This window comes from Phyllopteryx taeniolatus, chromosome 10, assembly GCF_024500385.1.
Source record: "Phyllopteryx taeniolatus isolate TA_2022b chromosome 10, UOR_Ptae_1.2, whole genome shotgun sequence".
Taxonomy (NCBI): Eukaryota; Metazoa; Chordata; class Actinopteri; order Syngnathiformes; family Syngnathidae; genus Phyllopteryx; species Phyllopteryx taeniolatus.
The window spans coordinates 29,797,541-29,816,669 of record NC_084511.1 but is presented as its reverse complement, the minus strand read 5'-3'; the positions used below and the strand labels follow the sequence as shown (position 1 = coordinate 29,816,669).

Below are 19,129 nucleotides of genomic sequence, written 5' to 3'. Positions count from 1 at the left end.
GGGGGAAAAAAAAAACATCTTGAATATGCTATGTCCTGTTAAATAACTGCATTAAATATAATAAAAAATTAACAGACATATTTTCCTAGTTAAGGTTGTCACCTGAACAAACAGCCAATCAACACAGTTACAGGAAGGACGTGGGTGAGTAAGGGTAATACAAGTGATATAAATGATGATTATTGATTGGAATTCTTCAGAACGAGCGCTGGTCAACAAATCCCTTGGAAGCTGCCCTTCAGCACCATGGACAGAGACACGACTGCAGGAGGAGCTCACTGCTCACTTTGGGGCGAGCGAAACATTATTTGGAAAAGTACAATGCACGACTCGTACACTCCCTCTTATCATTATGTCATATGGCAACAATAAAAAAAACATTACTGATGAGGCTACATCTTTACAATGTCGACTTCCAGAATAATAACATACAGTGGAACCTCAATTAAACAGACGATTATGGTCAGAGGATCGTCTGTTACAGCTGATTGCCCGTTCGATTGAAGCCTTTTTTTGGTGGCCATTTGCACCCATATTACTGGACAGTACAAAAGTGGCTTTGTGCTTTTTCATGGCCTAAAATGCACATAAAAGTACCAAGTTATTGGTAATACATATTTTTTAAAAACTTGGAAATGTTGGAAAAGTTTTATATTTTATCCAAACTTACGACGCTGACGTGCTTGATGTAGAAAGTGCTGACGTATTTGCCATAGGCCGCTTGCTTTCGTGAGTCGTGACAAATTAGTGTGCTTCCGAATTCCAAATGTGTTGCCATTGACGTACAGCTTGACTAAAAAAAATAATAATAATTTTTTTTTTTTTTAAACTGTTACCGTACCATAAATAGCATGTTCCAGACTCCAGGGATTTATGTGTTGTATTCCTCGTTGAGTGAATACTGCAGCCATGTGCGCTCTTCTCTGCGTAGAGCTTTATGCGAAAACAGATAGAACTCGTGCCATCATGGCCACCACGTCAATTGAATGTTGCCACATTCAACATGGCCGCCAAATAGGAATGGTTGAACCTGTTCATATTGCACGTCTGTGACACGGAAATAGGTGCATCCCAGTCTTGCGTGATTAGTATTCCCACATAGTTTCTGGGAAGGACACACCCTGCTCCAATATTACTGGCTCCAGGACACGCGCCGCTACACTATGATTGGCTGTTGTAGTTCTTTAATCAAGCTGTGATCATATAAAACATAACATTAAAAGTGAAGCGAGTAAAAATGCTGAGTGGTTAGTACCTCTGGGAAACCACTGGCCAAAAAAGCAAATGTCAAGCCCTGCTTGGAAGTATGCAAATTTACAAACTACAAAGTCAACTGAGTATCAACAATTATTTGAACAAGCTTGTTCTAAGTTACAAGATTTGCATTAAGTTCAAAAGATCAACCTTTCAGCAACAAAGCAAAACAAGTCATACAACCTCGAGAAGCAGTAAAAGTCATGAAACAGAGAAACAATTGACTCACCAAAGTCGACATCCGAGAGCAGTTCCCCGACGTCTGCTCGCCGCCGTGCGGCACGTCAGCGTCCGCTCCGTCCACACTCACTAAACTTTGACTCACGGCTTGCGTGTTCGTCACATGACTCTTGGCGGCGGCGCACGCCTCGTAGTTGTAGACGTGCGGGAGCGTCCCCGCCGTCCCCAACGTGTCGCAGTAGCGCGGCGGATAATACGGAATGACGGGGAGGTCGGAGCGGTACAGGACGCGAGACCGTCTCCACCTGTACACTTTGAGCGACACGATAAGCAGCAAGCAGGCGACGAAGAGGAAGGAGACCGCGGCCAAAGCCGAGACTAAGTAAAAAGTCAGCCGGTCGTCGTAGTCCTCGCTAAAGTCGTCGGCGAACTCCGACCTCAGCACTTCGGAGAAGCCGTCCGCCAGCGCCACGTTGACCGCGACCGTAGCCGAACGAGAGGGCTGCCCGTTGTCCTCCACTACGACAGTCAGTCTTTGTTTGACAGCATCTTTATCAGTCACTTGGCGGACAGTTCGCATTTCTCCATTGTGGAGGCCCACTTCAAACAGCGCCCCCCTGTCTGCGCCCCCAAATTTGTGCTGCACTTTATAGGAGAGCCAGGCGTTCTGTCCAGAGTCCACATCCACGGCCACCACTTTAGTCACCAGATAGCCCGCGTCTGCCGAACGAGGCACCATTTCGGCGTGCGGCTGGACCGGGTACAGGACCTGAGGGGCGTTGTCGTTCTGGTCCCGGATCAGGATGCGAACGGCGGCCGCGGAGCTCAGCGGAGGGGATCCGGAGTCGCGGGCGCTCACGTTGAAGTCGAAGGACTTGATTTGTTCGTAATCGAAGGATCGGAGCGCGCGGACGACGCCGCTCTCCGGATGGACCGAGACAAAAGAAGACACGGCTGCTCCGTGAACTTCTTTCTCCTCCAGGAAGTAAGACACTCGAGCGTTCCGGCCCCAGTCTGCGTCACCGGCACTGACGGTCAAGACGGAAAAACCGGGAGGGTTGTTCTCTGCTACGGTCTTCCTGTATTCCGACTGATGGAATTCGGGCGGGTTGTCGTTCACGTCGGATATTTGAACGTTGACGTTTTGACTACTAGACAGAGGCGGAGAGCCTTGGTCGGACACTGTTATGGTCACGTTATATTCGGGGACGCTTTCCCGGTCTAAGAAGTTTTCGGTCACTATAGTGTAGTAACCCGCTAACGAAGACTCGATTTTAAACGGGACGTCAGCGTTAATGGCACACTTGACAACACCGTTGCCGTCAGCGTCGTCATCATTCACGTTAAAAACAGCCACGGTTGCACCTGGGGGAGAATCCTCAGGTATGGACTGAGAAAAGGACATCAACTTGATTGTGGGGACGTTGTCGTTCTCATCAATTATGTTGATGAAAACCTTACATGTGTCTGTATAACCTCCATGGTCACTGGCCTGGACGTTTAATTCAAAACTCCGTGATTTTTCAAAATCTATATTACTGGTAATTTTAATATCTCCTGTTTTAACATTTACATCAAACAACTGCTCTTTGGTAGAACGAGTGGAATATGTGACATCACCGTTGAGGCCCGCATCAGCGTCGCTTGCACTCACAGTCGCGATCAAGGTTCCTGCAGGTGAATTTTCTCGCACATCGACCTTGTAAACAGGTTGAGTGCACACTGGCGCGTTGTCGTTGGCGTCCAGCACAGTGATTTGAATTCTCGCCGTCCCTGACCGATGTGGCTCGCCACCATCTGACGCAATCAGCATGAGTGTCAGGCTCTCCTCCTGTTCTCGGTCTAAAGGCTTCTCTAAAACCATTTCAATAACTTTCCTGCCATTTGGTTGGTTTTGTATTTCCAATTTAAAATTTTCTAACGGTTTAAGTATGTATTTTTGAACATCATTAATTCCAACATCAGAGTCATCCGCATTCTCGAGTGAGAAACGAGTGCCCACTGCAGCATTTTCAGTGATTTTCAAATGAATTTCCGACTGAGGGAAGGACGGACTGTTGTCATTCATGTCCACAACCTCCACTGTCACGCGATAAAGTTGGATGGGATTTTCTAAAATGATGTCGAAAGTGAAGCTGCAGGGCGTCGTCTTTCCACAAAGCTCCTCTCGGTCGATGCGCTCTTGAATGACAAGTGTGCCTTTGTCTGGCTTTAAATCAACATACTGTCGGCCTCCTTTGCTAATAATACGAGCTTTACCTGCTACTAGTCTGGCCACATCCAAGCCCAAATCTCTCGCAATGTTCCCCACGAAAGAGCCTTCCGCCTGCTCCTCCGGTATGGAATAGCGAGCCTGTCCGCTCACGGAGCGCAGCTCACAGAGACAAAGAACGACAAACAGTGTGCGCCATCGGCCTCTGACAGCGCGCATCCACAGACGCTCCATCGCGGATCCGAAAATATCCAAACACCGACAGGAATCCTTGACAATAAAAACCGAATCAAACACGAGAATCCACGGAAAACGTTCCTCGTCGAATGGCGAGCAGAGCGTCGTCTTTCTCGTCTGCGAAGCTCGAAAAGGAGTCCGAGAGGAGGACTGCTGCACGGACGAGTTTCCTTCGAATTCAATGACGTAGCACGAGCGGCGCTCAGAGCATTTTGGCGGTAGTGCACCTCCATGTGATTGCCAACGGAAACTGATTTTTTTTAATTTTTTTATTTTTAATAATCTGGGGCCACAAAATAACAAAATAGCAAGACTGGACAATTGGATGTTGTACTTAACGCTTTTGGAATCGGGTTGTTTACATTTTCTATTTTACCAATATGACAATGTGAAAAAAATGCTGCACAAAAATATTGATCTCAAGATGATGTTAAAATAATTTCATAAATAGCGTTTTCTTTTGCAAAAGTTTTATTTAAAAAAATACATATATACTTAACTGATATTTTTATTTAGTTTGGAAAGAATGCATTCAATATTCAATCCAGACTATTTTTAAAAAAATCAACAAAAGGTATGACAACATGAACAAATGTTGAGAATGATGACACAGATATGATACCTAAACTTCAAACAACAATACAACCACGAAAATAAGGTGTTAATCCATAACTACGGAGGAAATTTATTTCAGCGAATAGAAAACGCTGTCAAAAAGAAGAACGAACGAGGTCGAATAGCTGCTCCAACTTCATTTGTATGTCTGAATTGTCAGCTCCAAGAAATTCCAGCACCATGGACAACGACAATGAACATCCAGCCCAACATATTAACTGTTACCAAAGGTTCTTTACTTTTCATTTTGGTTCATAATCATGGCTAGAAAACTATGATTATCCAAATAAACAATCCTTGATAAAATATTTCATATGTAATAAATCTGTACGCGGAAAATGTTTTTTTTTTTTTTTTTTTAAAAGGACAAAAGGAACGTATTGGTATCCACTTTCCTAAAGTTTCCTCCACCTGCTCCCTGCTTTCACTGCAGATCTCGACGTCATCTGCGAACACCATGGTCCACGGGGATTCCAGTCTAATCTCATCTGTCAGCCCATCCATTACCACTGTAAACAGGAAGGGGCTCGGGGCTGATCCCTGATGCACTCCCACCTCCACCTCCTTTGTCACACCTATCCACTGTTCTGCTGCCCTCGGACATGTCCTGTATTATTCTAACATGCTTCTCTGCCACTCCTGACCTCCGCATGCAGTACCACAGTTCCTCTCTGGGTACTCTGTCATAGGCTTTCGCTGGATCTACAAAGACACAATGTAGCTCCTTCTTACCTTCCGTACTTTTCCATCAACATCCTCAAGGCAAATAATGCATCTGTGTTACTCTTTCTAGGCAGAAAACCATACTGTTGCTCGCATTCCTCAGGCATCTTCTGACCCGCTAGAATTCTGTTGAACAAGCTGGTCAAAAACTCCACAACCACCTCTCCGAGATGCTTCCAAAACTCCACAGGAATGTCATCAGGACCAACAGCCTTCCCATTTTTCATCCTCTTTCATGCCTTTCTAACTTCCCCCTTACTAATCATTGCCACTTCCTGGTCCACCACACTTGCCTCTTCTACTCTCCCTTCTCTCTCATTTTCCTCATTCATCAACTCCTCAAAGTATTCTTTCCATCGAGCTAGCACACTGCTGGCACCAGTCAACACATTTCCATCTCTGTCCTTAATCACCCTAACCTGCTGCACATCCTTCCCATCTCTCTCCCTCTGTCTGGCCAACCTGTATAGATCCTTTTCTCCTTCTTTAGTGTCCAACCTGGCATGCATATGCCTCGTTTGGCCTTTGCCACCTCGACCTTTGCCCTACATCGCATCTCAATGTATTCATTTCTCCTCCCCTCAGTGTTCCACTTCTTCTCAGCTAACCTCTTTCCTTGAATGATTTTCTTTACTTTGAGGTTCCACCACCAAAGCTCCTTCTCCCCTTTCCAACTAAAAAATGCACTATTTTTAAGTTGAATTTAAAAAATAGACAAATATGTAATTAACAGATATTTTTATTTTGATTGGGAAGAATGTTTTCAAATTTGAATCCAGACTATTTTCAAAAATCAACAGAAGGTATGACATCATGAACAAATGTTGAGACAGATGATGTCCCTGAACTTTAAACAACAATACAACCACGAAAATAAGGTGTTAATACATAACTACGGAGGAAATTGGTTTCACCGAATAGAAAACGCAGTCAAAAGAAGAACGAACGAGGTTGAATAGCTGCTACAACTTCATTTGTTTGTCTGAATTGTCAGCTCCAAGCAATTCCAGCACCATGGACAATGACAATGAACATCCAGCCCAACACATTTGAATTGTTACCAAAAGTTCTTTACTTGTCATTTGAGTTAATAATTATGGCTAGAAAACCATGATTATCCAAGTAAACAAACCTTGATACAATATTTCATAGATAATAAGTCTGTCCACCGCAAAAAAAAAGTCAATTAAAAGTATGTATTGGTGTGAGTGTTATGCAGCTTTTCGGGAAGAGATGAGACAGGCTCTCGGTGGACGGGAGGAGCTTCCAGAAGACTTAACCACTGCAGCCAAGGTGATCAGAGAGGCAGGCAGGAGAGAAGGAGACAAGGTGGTGGAACCTCACAGGACAGGAAATCATACAAGGAAAAAGGTTAGCTAAGAAGAAGTGGGAAACAGAGCAACGAGGAGAGGCGAAAGGAATACATTGAGATGCGACATAGGGCAAAGGTAGAAGTGGCAAAGGCCAAACAAGAGGCATATGAGGACATGTATGCCAGGTTGGACACTAAAGAAGGAGAAAAGGATCTCTACAGGTTGGCCAGACAGAGGGAGAGAGATGGGAAGGATGTGCAGCAGGTTAGGGTGATTAAGGACAGAGATGGAAATTTGTTGACTGGTGCCAGTAGTGTGCTAGCTAGATGGAAAGAATACTTTGAGGGGTTGATGAATGAGGAAAATGAGAGAGAAGGAAGAGTAGAAGAGGCAAGTGTGGTGGACCAGGAAGTGGCAATGATTAGTAAGGGGGAAGTTAGAAAGGCATTAAAGAGGATGAAAAATGGAAAGGCTGTTGGTCCTGACGACATTCCTGTGGAGGTATGGAGGCATCTAGGAGAGGTGGCTGTGGAGTTTTTGACCAGCTTGTTCAATAAAATTCAAGTGCGTGAGAAGATGCCTGAGGAATGGAGGAAAAGTGTACTGGTGCCCATTTTTAAGAACAAAGGTAATGTGCAGAGCTGTGGGAACTATAGAGGAATAAAGTTGATGAGCCACACAATGAAGTTATGGGAAAGAGTAGTGGAGGCCAGACTCAGGACAGAAGTGAGTATTTGTGAACAACAGTATGGTTTCATGCCTAGAAAGAGTACCACAGATGCATTATCTGCCTTGAGGATGTTGGTGGAAAAGTACAGAGAAGGTCAGAAGGAGCGACATTGTGTCTTTGTAGATCTTGAGAAAGCCTCCGACTGAGTACCCAGAGAGGAACTGTGGTACTGCATGCGGAGGTCTGGAGTGGCAGAGAAATATGTTAGAATAATACAAGACATGAACGAGGGCAGCAGAACAGCGGTGAGGTATGACAGACGAATTTAAGGTGGAGGGGGGACTGCATCAGGGATCAGCCCTGAGCCCCTTCCTGTTGGCAGTGGTGATGGATAGGCTAATGGATGAGGTTAGACTGATGCTTTCACTGCAGATCACGACGTCATCTGCGAACATCATGGTCCACGGGGATTCCAGTCTGACCTCATCTGTCAGCCTATCCATTACCACTGCAAGCAGGAAGGGGCTCGAGGCTGATCCCTGATGCACTCCCACCTCCACCTTCAACTCCTCTGTTACACCTCACCACTGTTCTGTTGCCCTCATATATGTCCTGTATTCTTCTAACATACTTCTCTGACACTCCAGACCTCCGCATGCAGTACCACAGTTCCTCTCTGGGTACTCTGTCGTAGGCTTTCTCAAGATCTACAGAGACAATGTAGCTCCTTCTGACCTTCTCTGTACTTTTCCATCAACATCCTCAAGGCTAATAATGTATCTGTGGTACTCTTTCTAGGCATGAAACCATGCTGTTGCTCGCATTCCCCAGGCATCTTCAATTCTGTTGAACAAGATGGTCAAAAACTCCACAGGAATGTCATCAGGACCAACAGCCTTTCCATTTTTCATCCTCTTTCATGCCTTTCTAACTTCCCCCTTACTAATCATTGCCACTTCCTTGTCCACCACACTTGCCTCTTCTACTCTCCCTTCTCTCTCATTTTCCTCATTCATCAACCCCTCAAAGTATTCTTTCCATCTAGCTAGCACACTGCTGGCACCAGTCAACACATTTCCATCTCTGTCCTTAATCACCCTAACCTGCTGCACATCCTTCCCATCTCTCTCCCTCTGTCTGGCCAACCTGTAGAGATCCTTTTCTCCTTCTTTAGTGTCCAACCTGGCATACATGTCATCATATGCCTCTTGTTTGGCCTTTGCCACCTCGACCTTTGCCCTACATCACATTTCAATTCATCCTTTCTCCTCCTCTCAGTGTTCCACTTCTTCTCAGCTTACCTCATTCCTTGAATGATTTCCTGGACTTTGAGGTTCCACCACCAAATCTCTTCTCTCCTTTCCAACGAGAAGATGCCCTATTTCTGTCTACTTTTAATCTAGCATGGCTTTCAGGTTCTGAACACACGACTGCAAATGAAATGTAATGACTTTAAAATATGCATCAATACAAGAACAAGGCTTCTCCATGATATAAACTCTGAAAACAAACATATATTGAAACAAGTGTACTGATTTGACTCACCAAAGTCGACATCCGAGAGCAGTTCCCCGACGTCTGCTCGCCGCCGTGCGGCACGTCAGCGTCCGCTCCGTCCACACTCACTAAACTTTGACTCACGGCTTGCGTGTTCGTCACGTGACTCTTGGCGGCGGCGCACGCCTCGTAATTGTAGACGTGCGGGAGCGTCCCCGCCGTCCCCAAAGTGTCGCAGTAGCGCGGCGGATAATACGGAATGACGGGGAGGTCGGAGCGGTACAGGACGCGAGACCGTCTCCACCTGTACACTTTGAGCGACACGATAAGCAGCAAGCAGGCGACGAAGAGGAAGGAGACCGCGGCCAAAGCCGAGACTAAGTAAAAAGTCAGCCGGTCGTCGTAGTCCTCGCTAAAGTCGTCGGCGAACTCCGACCTCAGCACTTCGGGGAAGCCGTCCGCCAGCGCCACGTTCACCGCGACCGTAGCCGAACGAGAGGGCTGCCCGTTGTCCTCCACTACGACAGTCAGTCTTTGTTTGACAGCATCTTTATCAGTCACTTGGCGGACAGTTCGCATTTCTCCATTGTGGAGGCCCACTTCAAACAGCGCCCCCCTGTCTGCGCCCCCAAATTTGTGCTGCACTTTATAGGAGAGCCAGGCGTTCTGTCCAGAGTCCACATCCACGGCCACCACTTTAGTCACCAGATAGCCCGCGTCTGCCGAACGAGGCACCATTTCGGCGTGCGGCTGGACCGGGTACAGGACCTGAGGGGCGTTGTCGTTCTGGTCCCGGATCAGGATGCCCACGCTCACGTTGCTACAGAGAGGAGGGGAGCCTCCGTCCTGCGCTCGCACCGCAAAGTCCAGCCGCTTCATCCGCTCGTAGTCGAAGGAGCGCACGGCGCTGACGACTCCGCTTTGGGCGTTCACGGACACAAACGAGGCAATCGGAGTTCCCCCGATCTCGCCCTGCTCCAACATGTAAGAGACACGAGCGTTCTGGTTTTCATCTGGGTCTTTGGCACTCACTCTCAGCACGGAAACACCCGGCGAGTTGTTTTCGGCGAGGTTGGCACGATAAAAGCTGACGGCAAACACAGGAGCGTTGTCGTTCACGTCGGAAACTTTCAAATGAAAAGTTCTCTCGGCGGAGAGGGGAGGCGAGCCGGCGTCCGACGCGACGACTGTGATGTTATATTCGGACACGCTTTCGCGATCCAAATCGGCATCGGTCACCAAGGCAAAATAATTGCGCACGTTGGATTTCATGCGAAATGGAACGCGGCCTTCGATGGCGCACCTCACGTGACCGTTTTCGCCAGAATCCTGGTCTTTTACGTTCATGATACCGATCGTGGTACCAGCCGGGGAGTCTTCTGAAACCGGACTCGTGAAGGACATCACGTTGAGGACGGGGACATTATCATTCAAATCCAGGACTTCGATTTCCACTTTGGTGGAGTCTGTTAATGCACCTTGATCTTTGGCTTCAACCATGAATTCTATTGACTTGTCTTTTTCATAATCGATTTGTTTTACGACCGATATGCATCCTGTCATCTCATCAATATGAAAGATATCTGCAATTCCTGCTTTTGATTTTGAAAACGAGTATGTGACTTTCCCATATGAACCACTATCAGCATCAGTGGCATTCACAGTCACAACGTGAGAGCCTTTTGCTGCATTTTCTGTCACTTTTGCTTTATAAACGGTTTGATTAAAGACGGGCGCATTATCATTTGCATCTTGAATGTTAATATCTATATTTACCGTACCTGACCTCTGTGGATTCCCACCGTCCACAGCCACTAATTTAAGGGAAAGTCGCGGCTGCTGTTCTCTGTCTAAGGCTTTCTGCAGGACCATTTCTGCATGTTTACTTCCTCCCGGACTGACGTGTTGCTTCAACACAAAATGATCACTCGGTGTTAAAATGTAGCTCTGCAAATCGTTTGCACCCACGTCAGCATCATACGCAGCCTCCAACACAAAACGGGAGGCAAGCGCAGCAGACTCGCTAATTTCGAATTCTAAATGTTTATTTTCAAAAGTGGGCGCGTTGTCGTTGACGTCCAACACTTCGATGGTGACCGGGTGCAATTCCATGGGGTTTTCCAACAAAATCTCGAAGGTGAAGCTGCACGGCGTCACGTCTCCACACAGCTGTTCTCGATCTATCCTCTCATGGACAACCAGGAGCCCTTTGTCCGCCCTCAGCTCGGCGTACTGGACGTTCTCCCCGGTCACGATGCGGGCCCGCCCAGAACGGAGTCTTTTCAGATCCAAACCGAGATCTTGGGCCACATTTCCGACGAGCGAGCCTTTTTTCATCTCCTCGGGGATTGAGTAGCGGATTTGGGCCTCGCTCGCGTGGAGAAAAAAACACCAAAAGACAAAGAGGCCGGCCGCGCGTCGCCATCGCATTCCTCCTCGGCTCGGATGAATGTTTTTAGCCTCCATATGAAATTAAAAATATTCCAATAAAGGGACGCAATCGAAAAAAAGACAGAACCAAAGCAGGCGCAATCAGATGCGCGTTATTTGAGCTCAACGATTGTACGTCGTTCACGCGAAGCTCTCTGGTGCCAAATGGCAGCGACAGAGGAGGGAGCTGCACTGCATCACACAGCGCCAACACATCCATTTACCATGTAACAGCGCCCCTTAGAGGCCGATATGCCAAACTGCCCAGTTAGAATAAAAGCTTCAACATGGGGGGGAAAAAAAAACATCTTGAATATGTTCTGTCCTGTTAAATAACCGCATTAAATATATTTAAAAAATTAATAAAGACATTTTCCGAGTTAAGGTTGTCACCTGAACAAACAGCTAATCAACACAGTTACAGGCAGGACGTTGTGTGCGAAAGAGTAATACCAATGATATAAATGATGATTATTGATTGGAATTCTTCAGAACGAGCGATGGTCAACAAATCCCTTGGAAGCTGCCCTTCAGCACCATGGACAGAGACAAGACTGCACGAGGAGCTCACTGCTCACTTTGGGGCGAGCGAAACATTATTTGGAAAAGTACAATGCACGACTCGTCCACTCCGTCTTATCATTATGTAATATGACAACAATAAAAAAAAAATACATTATTGATGAGGCTGCATCTTTTCGATGTCTAGTTCCAGAATATTGACATACAGTGGAACCTCGATTTAACAGACGATTACAGGCAGAGGCTCGTCTGTTACAGCTGATTGTCCGTTCTATTGAAGCCATTTTTTGGTGGCCATTTGCACCCATATTTCTGTACAGTACAAAATTTGTATTTTGTGCTTTTTCATGTCCTAAAATGCCCAGTAAGGTACCAATTTATTGGAAATAAATATTTTTTTAAAACGTGAAAATGTTTGTAAAGTTTGCAATTTCATCCAAACTTTCAACACTGATGTGCTTTATGTCGACATTGCTGACATATTTGTCATAGGCCACGCGCTTTTGTGAGTCACGACGAATTAGTGTGCTTCCTAGTTCCAAATGCTTTGCCATCGATGAATAGCTTGGCATACAAAAAAAAACAAAAAAACATTACGGCACCAAAAATAGCATGTTCAATATTGTCGTATTGCTCTTTGAGTGAACACCACAGCCATATGTGCTCTCGCTGCGAAGAACTCTATGCAACAATTGATAGAACACGTGCCATCATGGCCACCACGTCAATACAATTGAGTGTTGCCACATTCAACATGGCCGCCACATAGGCACGGGAGTTACGTCTGTTGGTTGAATCTTGTTATATTGTATATCTGTGACACGGAAATAGGTGCATCTCAGTCTTCTGGACAGGACACACCCTGCTCCAATCTTACTGGCTCCAGGTCACGAGCCGCTACACTATGATTGGCTGTTAAACACCTGTAAAACACGCCCTACTGCTTCCAGACGGGAAAAGAAGTATTTGATAAAAGTGTGGCGGCGTTCGTATGTTTCCCACTTACTTAACCCACCCTAATGCTTAACCCATCTTAAAACGCTTTAGCCCCAACCCTCGCCCTAAACCTAACCAGAACAAACTTGTTTTGTTTTTATTTCGGACAAAATGTATCCATGTTTGGGATGGTGATCTCGTGGGGGCGTGTCCTACCAGTAAACTACAGTGGCCAATTCTGGAACGATCAGACCTTGTCAACACCGGTTTAAGTGACAACTGGAAATTATTTTTGGACACATGTACCGTCCGTTAATTTGCAGTGCGGTAAACGGAGGTGCCAATGTTCATGTTACTCTAACTCTGGGAATGAATGGTCTGAACACTTTGTGAGTCTGCATACTTTTGAGACTTGTAAAACCCATACGAGTCACAACACAAACACTTGCTATGTCACATGTTGTCTGCGCTGTTGAAACAAGAAAAATAAGTTGAGACGACATTGCTCCTCGCTACAAAGTTAGAGAAACAAGACAGGCTTCAAAATGTCTCTCTGAAAGCCGAAAAAAACACAAAGTGGATGTTGAAAACCGGCAATTCCAGTGGGAATGGACTGAGAAGTATTTATTTTGCCTGCCGAACGCAACAAGTACCAAACCGGTACCCTGATGATGCAGATATAAGAGACCTTTTACCGAGTTGGAAATAGTCAACAAGTGCACGCTTGCGGTCATTGATGAAGTGAGTTGACAGCAAAACGAAGCAGCTTGTCACTTGAGCTATGAAAAAAGGGCGAACCTGGCTGCCTTAAAATTTTATGTTGATTCAACTATTAGTGGATAGCCATTACCACTGCAAGCAGGAAGGGGCTCGAGGCTGATCCCTGATGCACTCCCACCTCCACCTTCAACTCCTCTGTCACAACTCACCACTGTTCTGTTGCCCGCATACATGTCCTGTATTTTTCTAACATACTTCTCTGCCACTCCAGACCTCCGCATGCAGTACCACAGTTCCTCTCTGGGTACTCTGTCGTAGGCTTTCTCTAGATCTACAAAGACACAATGTTGCTCCTTCTGACCTTCTCTGTACTTTTCCATCAACATCCTCAAGGTAAATTATGTGCTACTGTTTCTAGGCATGAAACCATACTGTTGCTCGCATTCCTCAGGCATCTTCTTATCCGCTAGAATTCTGTTGAACAAGATGGTCAAAAACTCCCCAGCCACCTCTCCTACATGCTTCAGAAACTCCACAGGAATGTCATCAGGACCAACAGCCTTTCGATTTTTCATCCTCTTTCATGCCTTTCTAACTTCCCCCTTACTAATCATTGCCACTTCCTGGTCCACCACACTTGCCTCTTCTACTCTCCCTTCTCTCTCATTTTCCTCATTCATCAACTCCTCAAAGTATTCTTTCCATCTAGCTAGCACACTGCTGGCACCAGTCAACACATTTTCATCTCTGTCCTTAATCACCCTAACCTGCTGCACATCCTTCCCATCTCTCTCCCTCTGTCTGGCCAACCTGTATAGATCCTTTTCTCCTTCTTTAGTGTCCAACCTGGCATACATGTCATCATATGCCTCGTTTGGCGTTTGCCACCTCGACCTTTGCCCGACATCGCATCTCAATGTATTCATTTCGCCTCCTCTCAGTGTTCCACTTCTTCTCAGCTAACCTCTTTCCTTGAATAATTTTCTTTACTTTGAGGTTCCACCACCAAATCTCTTCTCCCCTTTCCAATGAGAAGATGCCCTATTTCTGTGTACTTTTAATCTAGCATGGCTTTCAGGTTCTGAACACGACTGTAAATGAAATGTAATGACTTTAAAATATGTATCAATCCAAGAACAAGGCTTCTCCGTGATATAAACTCTGAAAACAAACATATATTGAAAAAAGTGTACTGATTTGACTCACCAAAGTCGACATCCGAGAGCAGTTCCCCGACGTCTGCTCGCCGCCGTGCGGCACGTCAGCGTCCGCTCCGTCCACACTCACTAAACTTTGACTCACGGCTTGCGTGTTCGTCACGTGACTCTTGGCAGCCTCGTAATTGTAGACGTGCGGGAGCGTCCCCGCCGTCCCCAACGTGTCGCAGTAGCGCGGCGGATAATACGGAATGACGGGGAGGTCGGAGCGGTACAGGACGCGAGACCGTCTCCACCTGTACACTTTGAGCGACACGATAAGCAGCAAGCAGGCGACGAAGAGGAAGGAGACCGCGGCCAAAGCCGAGACTAAGTAAAAAGTCAGCCGGTCGTCGTAGTCCTCGCTAAAGTCGTCGGCGAACTCCGACCTCAGCACTTCGGGGAAGCCGTCCGCCAGCGCCACGTTGACCGCGACCGTAGCCGAACGAGAGGGCTGCCCGTTGTCCTCCACTACGACAGTCAGTCTTTGTTTGACAGCATCTTTATCAGTCACTTGGCGGACAGTTCGCATTTCTCCATTGTGGAGGCCCACTTCAAACAGCGCCCCCCTGTCTGCGCCCCCAAATTTGTGCTGCACTTTATAGGAGAGCCAGGCGTTCTGTCCAGAGTCCACATCCACGGCCACCACTTTAGTCACCAGATAGCCCGCGTCTGCCGAACGAGGCACCATTTCGGCGTGCGGCTGGACCGGGTACAGGACCTGAGGGGCGTTGTCGTTCTGGTCCCGGATCAGGACGCCCACGCTCACGTTGCTACAGAGAGGAGGGGAGCCTCCGTCCTGCGCTCGCACCGCAAAGTCCAGCCGCTTCATCCGCTCGTAGTCGAAGGAGCGCACGGCGCTGACGACGCCGCTTTGGGCGTTCACGGACACAAACGAGGCAATCGGAGTTCCCCCGATCTCGCCCTGCTCCAACATGTAAGAGACACGAGCGTTCTGGTTTTCATCTGGGTCTTTGGCACTCACTCTCAGCACGGAAACACCCGGCGAGTTGTTTTCGGCGAGGTTGGCACGATAAAAGCTGACGGCAAACACAGGAGCGTTGTCGTTCACGTCGGAAACTTTCAAATGAAAAGTTCTCTCGGCGGAGAGGGGAGGCGAGCCGGCGTCCGACGCGACGACTGTGATGTTATATTCGGACACGCTTTCGCGATCCAAATCGGCATCGGTCACCAAGGCAAAATAATTGCGCACGTTGGATTTCATGCGAAATGGAACGCGGCCTTCGATGGCGCACCTCACGTGACCGTTTTCGCCAGAATCCTGGTCTTTCACGTTCATGATACCGATCGTGGTACCAGCCGGGGAGTCTTCTGAAACCGGACTCGTGAAGGACATCACGTTGAGGACGGGGACATTATCATTCAAATCCAGGACTTCGATTTCTACTTTGGTCGACTCACTCAGCCCTCCTTGATCTTTGGCTTCAACCATGAATTCTATTGTCTTGTCTTTTTCATAATCGATTTGTTTTACGACAGATATGCATCCTGTCATCTCATCGATATGAAACAAATCTACGATTCCTGCATTTAATTTTGAAAACGAGTATGTGACTTTCCCATTTGAACCGCTATCAGCATCAGTGGCATTCACAGTGAGAATGTAAGTGCCCTTCGGGGCATTTTCAATCACTTTAGCTTTATACAAAGTTTGATTGAAGACGGGAACATTATCATTTATGTCTAAAATGTTAATATCTATATTTACTGTACCTGACCTCTGTGGATTCCCACCGTCCACAGCCACTAATTTCAGGGAAAGTCGTGGCTGCTGTTCTCTGTCTAAGGCTTTCTGCAGGACCATTTCTGCATATTTTCTGCCTCCCGGACTGACGTGTTGCTTCAAAACAAAATGATCACTCGGTGTTAAAACGTAGCTCTGCAGATCGTTTGTACCCACGTCAGCGTCGTGTGCATTCTCCAAAACAAAACGGGAGCCAAGTGCAGCCAATTCGCTTATTTCAAATTGCAAATAATTATTTTCAAAAGTGGGCGCGTTGTCGTTGACGTCCAACACTTCGATGGTGACCGGGTGCAATTCCATGGGGTTTTCCAACAAAATCTCGAAGGTGAAGCTGCACGGCGTCACGTCTCCACACAGCTGTTCTCGATCTATCCTCTCATGGACAACCAGGAGCCCTTTGTCCGCCCTCAGCTCGGCGTACTGGACGTTCTCCCCGGTCACGATGCGGGCCCGCCCAGAACGGAGTCTTTTCAGATCCAAACCGAGATCTTGGGCCACATTTCCGACGAGCGAGCCTTTTTTCATCTCCTCGGGGATTGAGTAGCGGATTTGGGCCTCGCTCGCGTGGAGAAAAAAACACCAAAAGACAAAGAGGCCGGCCGCGCGTCGCCATCGCATTCCTCCTCGGCTCGGATGAATGTTTTTAGCCTCCATATGAAATTAAAAATATTCCAATAAAGGGACGCAATCGAAAAAAAAAAAGACAGACCTAAAGCAGGCGCAATCAGATGCGCGTTATTTGAGCTCAACGATTGTACGTCGTTCACGCGAAGCTCTCTGGTGCCAAATGGCAGCGACAGAGGAGGGAGCTGCACTGCATCACACAGCGCCAACACATCCATTTACCATGTAACAGCGCCCCTTAGAGGCCGATATGCCAAACTGCCCACTTCGAATAAAAGCTTCAACATGAGGGGAAAAAAAAAAACATCTTGAATATGCTATGTCCTGTTAAATAACTGCATTAAATATAATAAAAAATTAACATAGACATATTTTCCTAGTTAAGGTTGTCACCTGAACAAACAGCCAATCAACACAGTTACAGGAAGGAAGTTGTGTGCGTAAGAGTCATACAAGGGATATAAATGAGGATTATTGATTGGAATTCTTCAGAACGAGCGCTGGTCAACAAATCCCTTGGAAGCTGCCCTTCAGCACCATGGACAGAGACAAGACTGCACGAGGAGCTCACTGCTCACTTTGGGGCGAGCGAAACATGATTTGGAAAAGTACAATGAAAGACTCGTACACTCCCTCTTATCATGACGTAATATGACAACAATAAAAAAAAAACATTATTGATGAGGCTGCATCTTTTCGATGTTTAGTTCCAGAATATTGACATACAGTGGAACCTCGATTTAACAGACGATTACAGGCAGAGGCTCGTCTGTTACAGCTGATTGTCCGTTCGATTGAAGCCGTTTTTTGGTGGCCATTCGCACCAATATTAATGTACAGTTCAGTACAAAATGAGTGTTTTGTGCTTTTTCATAGCCTAAAACGCCAGTAAGGTACCATCCATCCATTGTCTGTACGGCTTATCCTCATTAGGGTCACGGGGTGCTGGAGCCTATCCCAGCTATTTTTGGGCAAGAGGCGGGGTACACCCTCAACTGGTCGCCAGCCAATCGCAGAACACACATAAACAAACAAGCATTCGCACTCACATTCATTGCTACGGGCAATTTAGAGTCTTCAATCACCCTACCACGCATGTTTTTGGGATGTGGGAGGAAACCCGAGTGCCTGGAAAAACCCCACCCAGGCACCGGGAGAACACGCCAACTCCACAGAGGCGAGGCTGGGATTTGAACCCCGGTCCTCAGAACTGTGAGGCAGATGTGCTAACCAGTCGGCTCCGTGCCGCCAGTAAGGTACCAATTTACTGTCCATCCAGTCATCCATTTTCGACCACTTATCTGACGACGGGTCGCAGGGGCAGTAGCGTTATCAGGAGGGACACACAGACTTCCCTCTCCCCAGTCACTTCCTCCAGCTCTTCCGGGGGGATCCCGAGGCGCTCCGAGGCCAGCCAAGAGAAGTAGTCTCTCCGGCGTGTCCTGGGTCGTCCCCGGGGTCTCCTCCCGGTGGGACGTGCCCGGAACACCTCAGCGGGGAGGCGTCCAGGAGGCATCCGAATCAGATGCCCCAGCCACCTCATCTGGCTCCTCTCGATGTGGAGGAGCAGCGGCTCTACTCTGAGTTCCTCCCGGATGACCGAGCTTCTCATCCTATCTCGAAGGGAGAGCCCGGAAACTCATTTCGGCCGCTCCGGGATCTTGTTCTTTTCGTCACGACCCACAGCTCCTCCCCTCACCAATTTATTGTAAATAAATATTTTTTTAAAACTTTAAAATGTTTGAAAAGTTTTAAATTTCATCCAAACTTACTACGCTGAGGTGCTTGATGTAGACAATGCTTATGTACTTGTCATAGGCCACTCGCTTTCGTGAGTCACAAAAAATTAGTGTGCTTCCTAGTTCCAAATGCGTTGCCATCGACAAATTGCTTGACAAAAAAAAAATGTTACTGTACCAGAAATAGCATGTTCCAGACTCCAGGGACATACTTATGTGTCGTATTGCTCGTTGAGTGAACACCGCAGCCATGTGCGCTCTCTCTCTATGCGACAATCGATAGAACTGAGCTTGTGCCATCATGGCCGCCACGTCAATACAATGGAAATGTTGCCACATTCAACATGGCCGTGATTAGTATTCCCACATAGTTTGTAGGCAGGACACGCCCTGCTCCAATATTACTGGCTCCAGGTCATGCGCCGCTACTCAATGATTGGCTGCTGGGTACCTGTAAAACACGCGCTACTGCTTCTTGACGGGAAAAGAAGTATGT

General features: G+C 47.0%; 4 protein-coding genes across 11 annotated transcripts in view; all 4 read right to left on the bottom strand.

The window, feature by feature from the left end:
- Nucleotides 1–19,129, bottom strand: part of LOC133485289 (protocadherin gamma-C5-like) — a 294,682-nt gene that overhangs the window by 84,386 nt on the left and 191,167 nt on the right. The window lies entirely within an intron of this gene.
- On the bottom strand, nt 155–6,760 carry LOC133485302 (protocadherin beta-16-like). The gene has a single exon (XM_061788795.1). It carries the CDS (start codon nt 3,878–3,880, stop codon nt 1,400–1,402), a length of 2,481 nt encoding a protein of 826 aa, XP_061644779.1. The 5' UTR covers nt 3,881–6,760; the 3' UTR covers nt 155–1,399.
- LOC133485295 (protocadherin beta-12-like) lies at nt 8,584–11,425 on the bottom strand. The gene has a single exon (XM_061788787.1). The coding sequence runs from the start codon at nt 11,165–11,167 to the stop codon at nt 8,669–8,671; it is 2,499 nt and encodes an 832-aa protein (XP_061644771.1). The 5' UTR covers nt 11,168–11,425; the 3' UTR covers nt 8,584–8,668.
- LOC133485300 (protocadherin gamma-A3-like) lies at nt 14,420–16,976 on the bottom strand. The gene has a single exon (XM_061788793.1). The coding sequence runs from the start codon at nt 16,922–16,924 to the stop codon at nt 14,435–14,437; it is 2,490 nt and encodes an 829-aa protein (XP_061644777.1). The 5' UTR covers nt 16,925–16,976; the 3' UTR covers nt 14,420–14,434.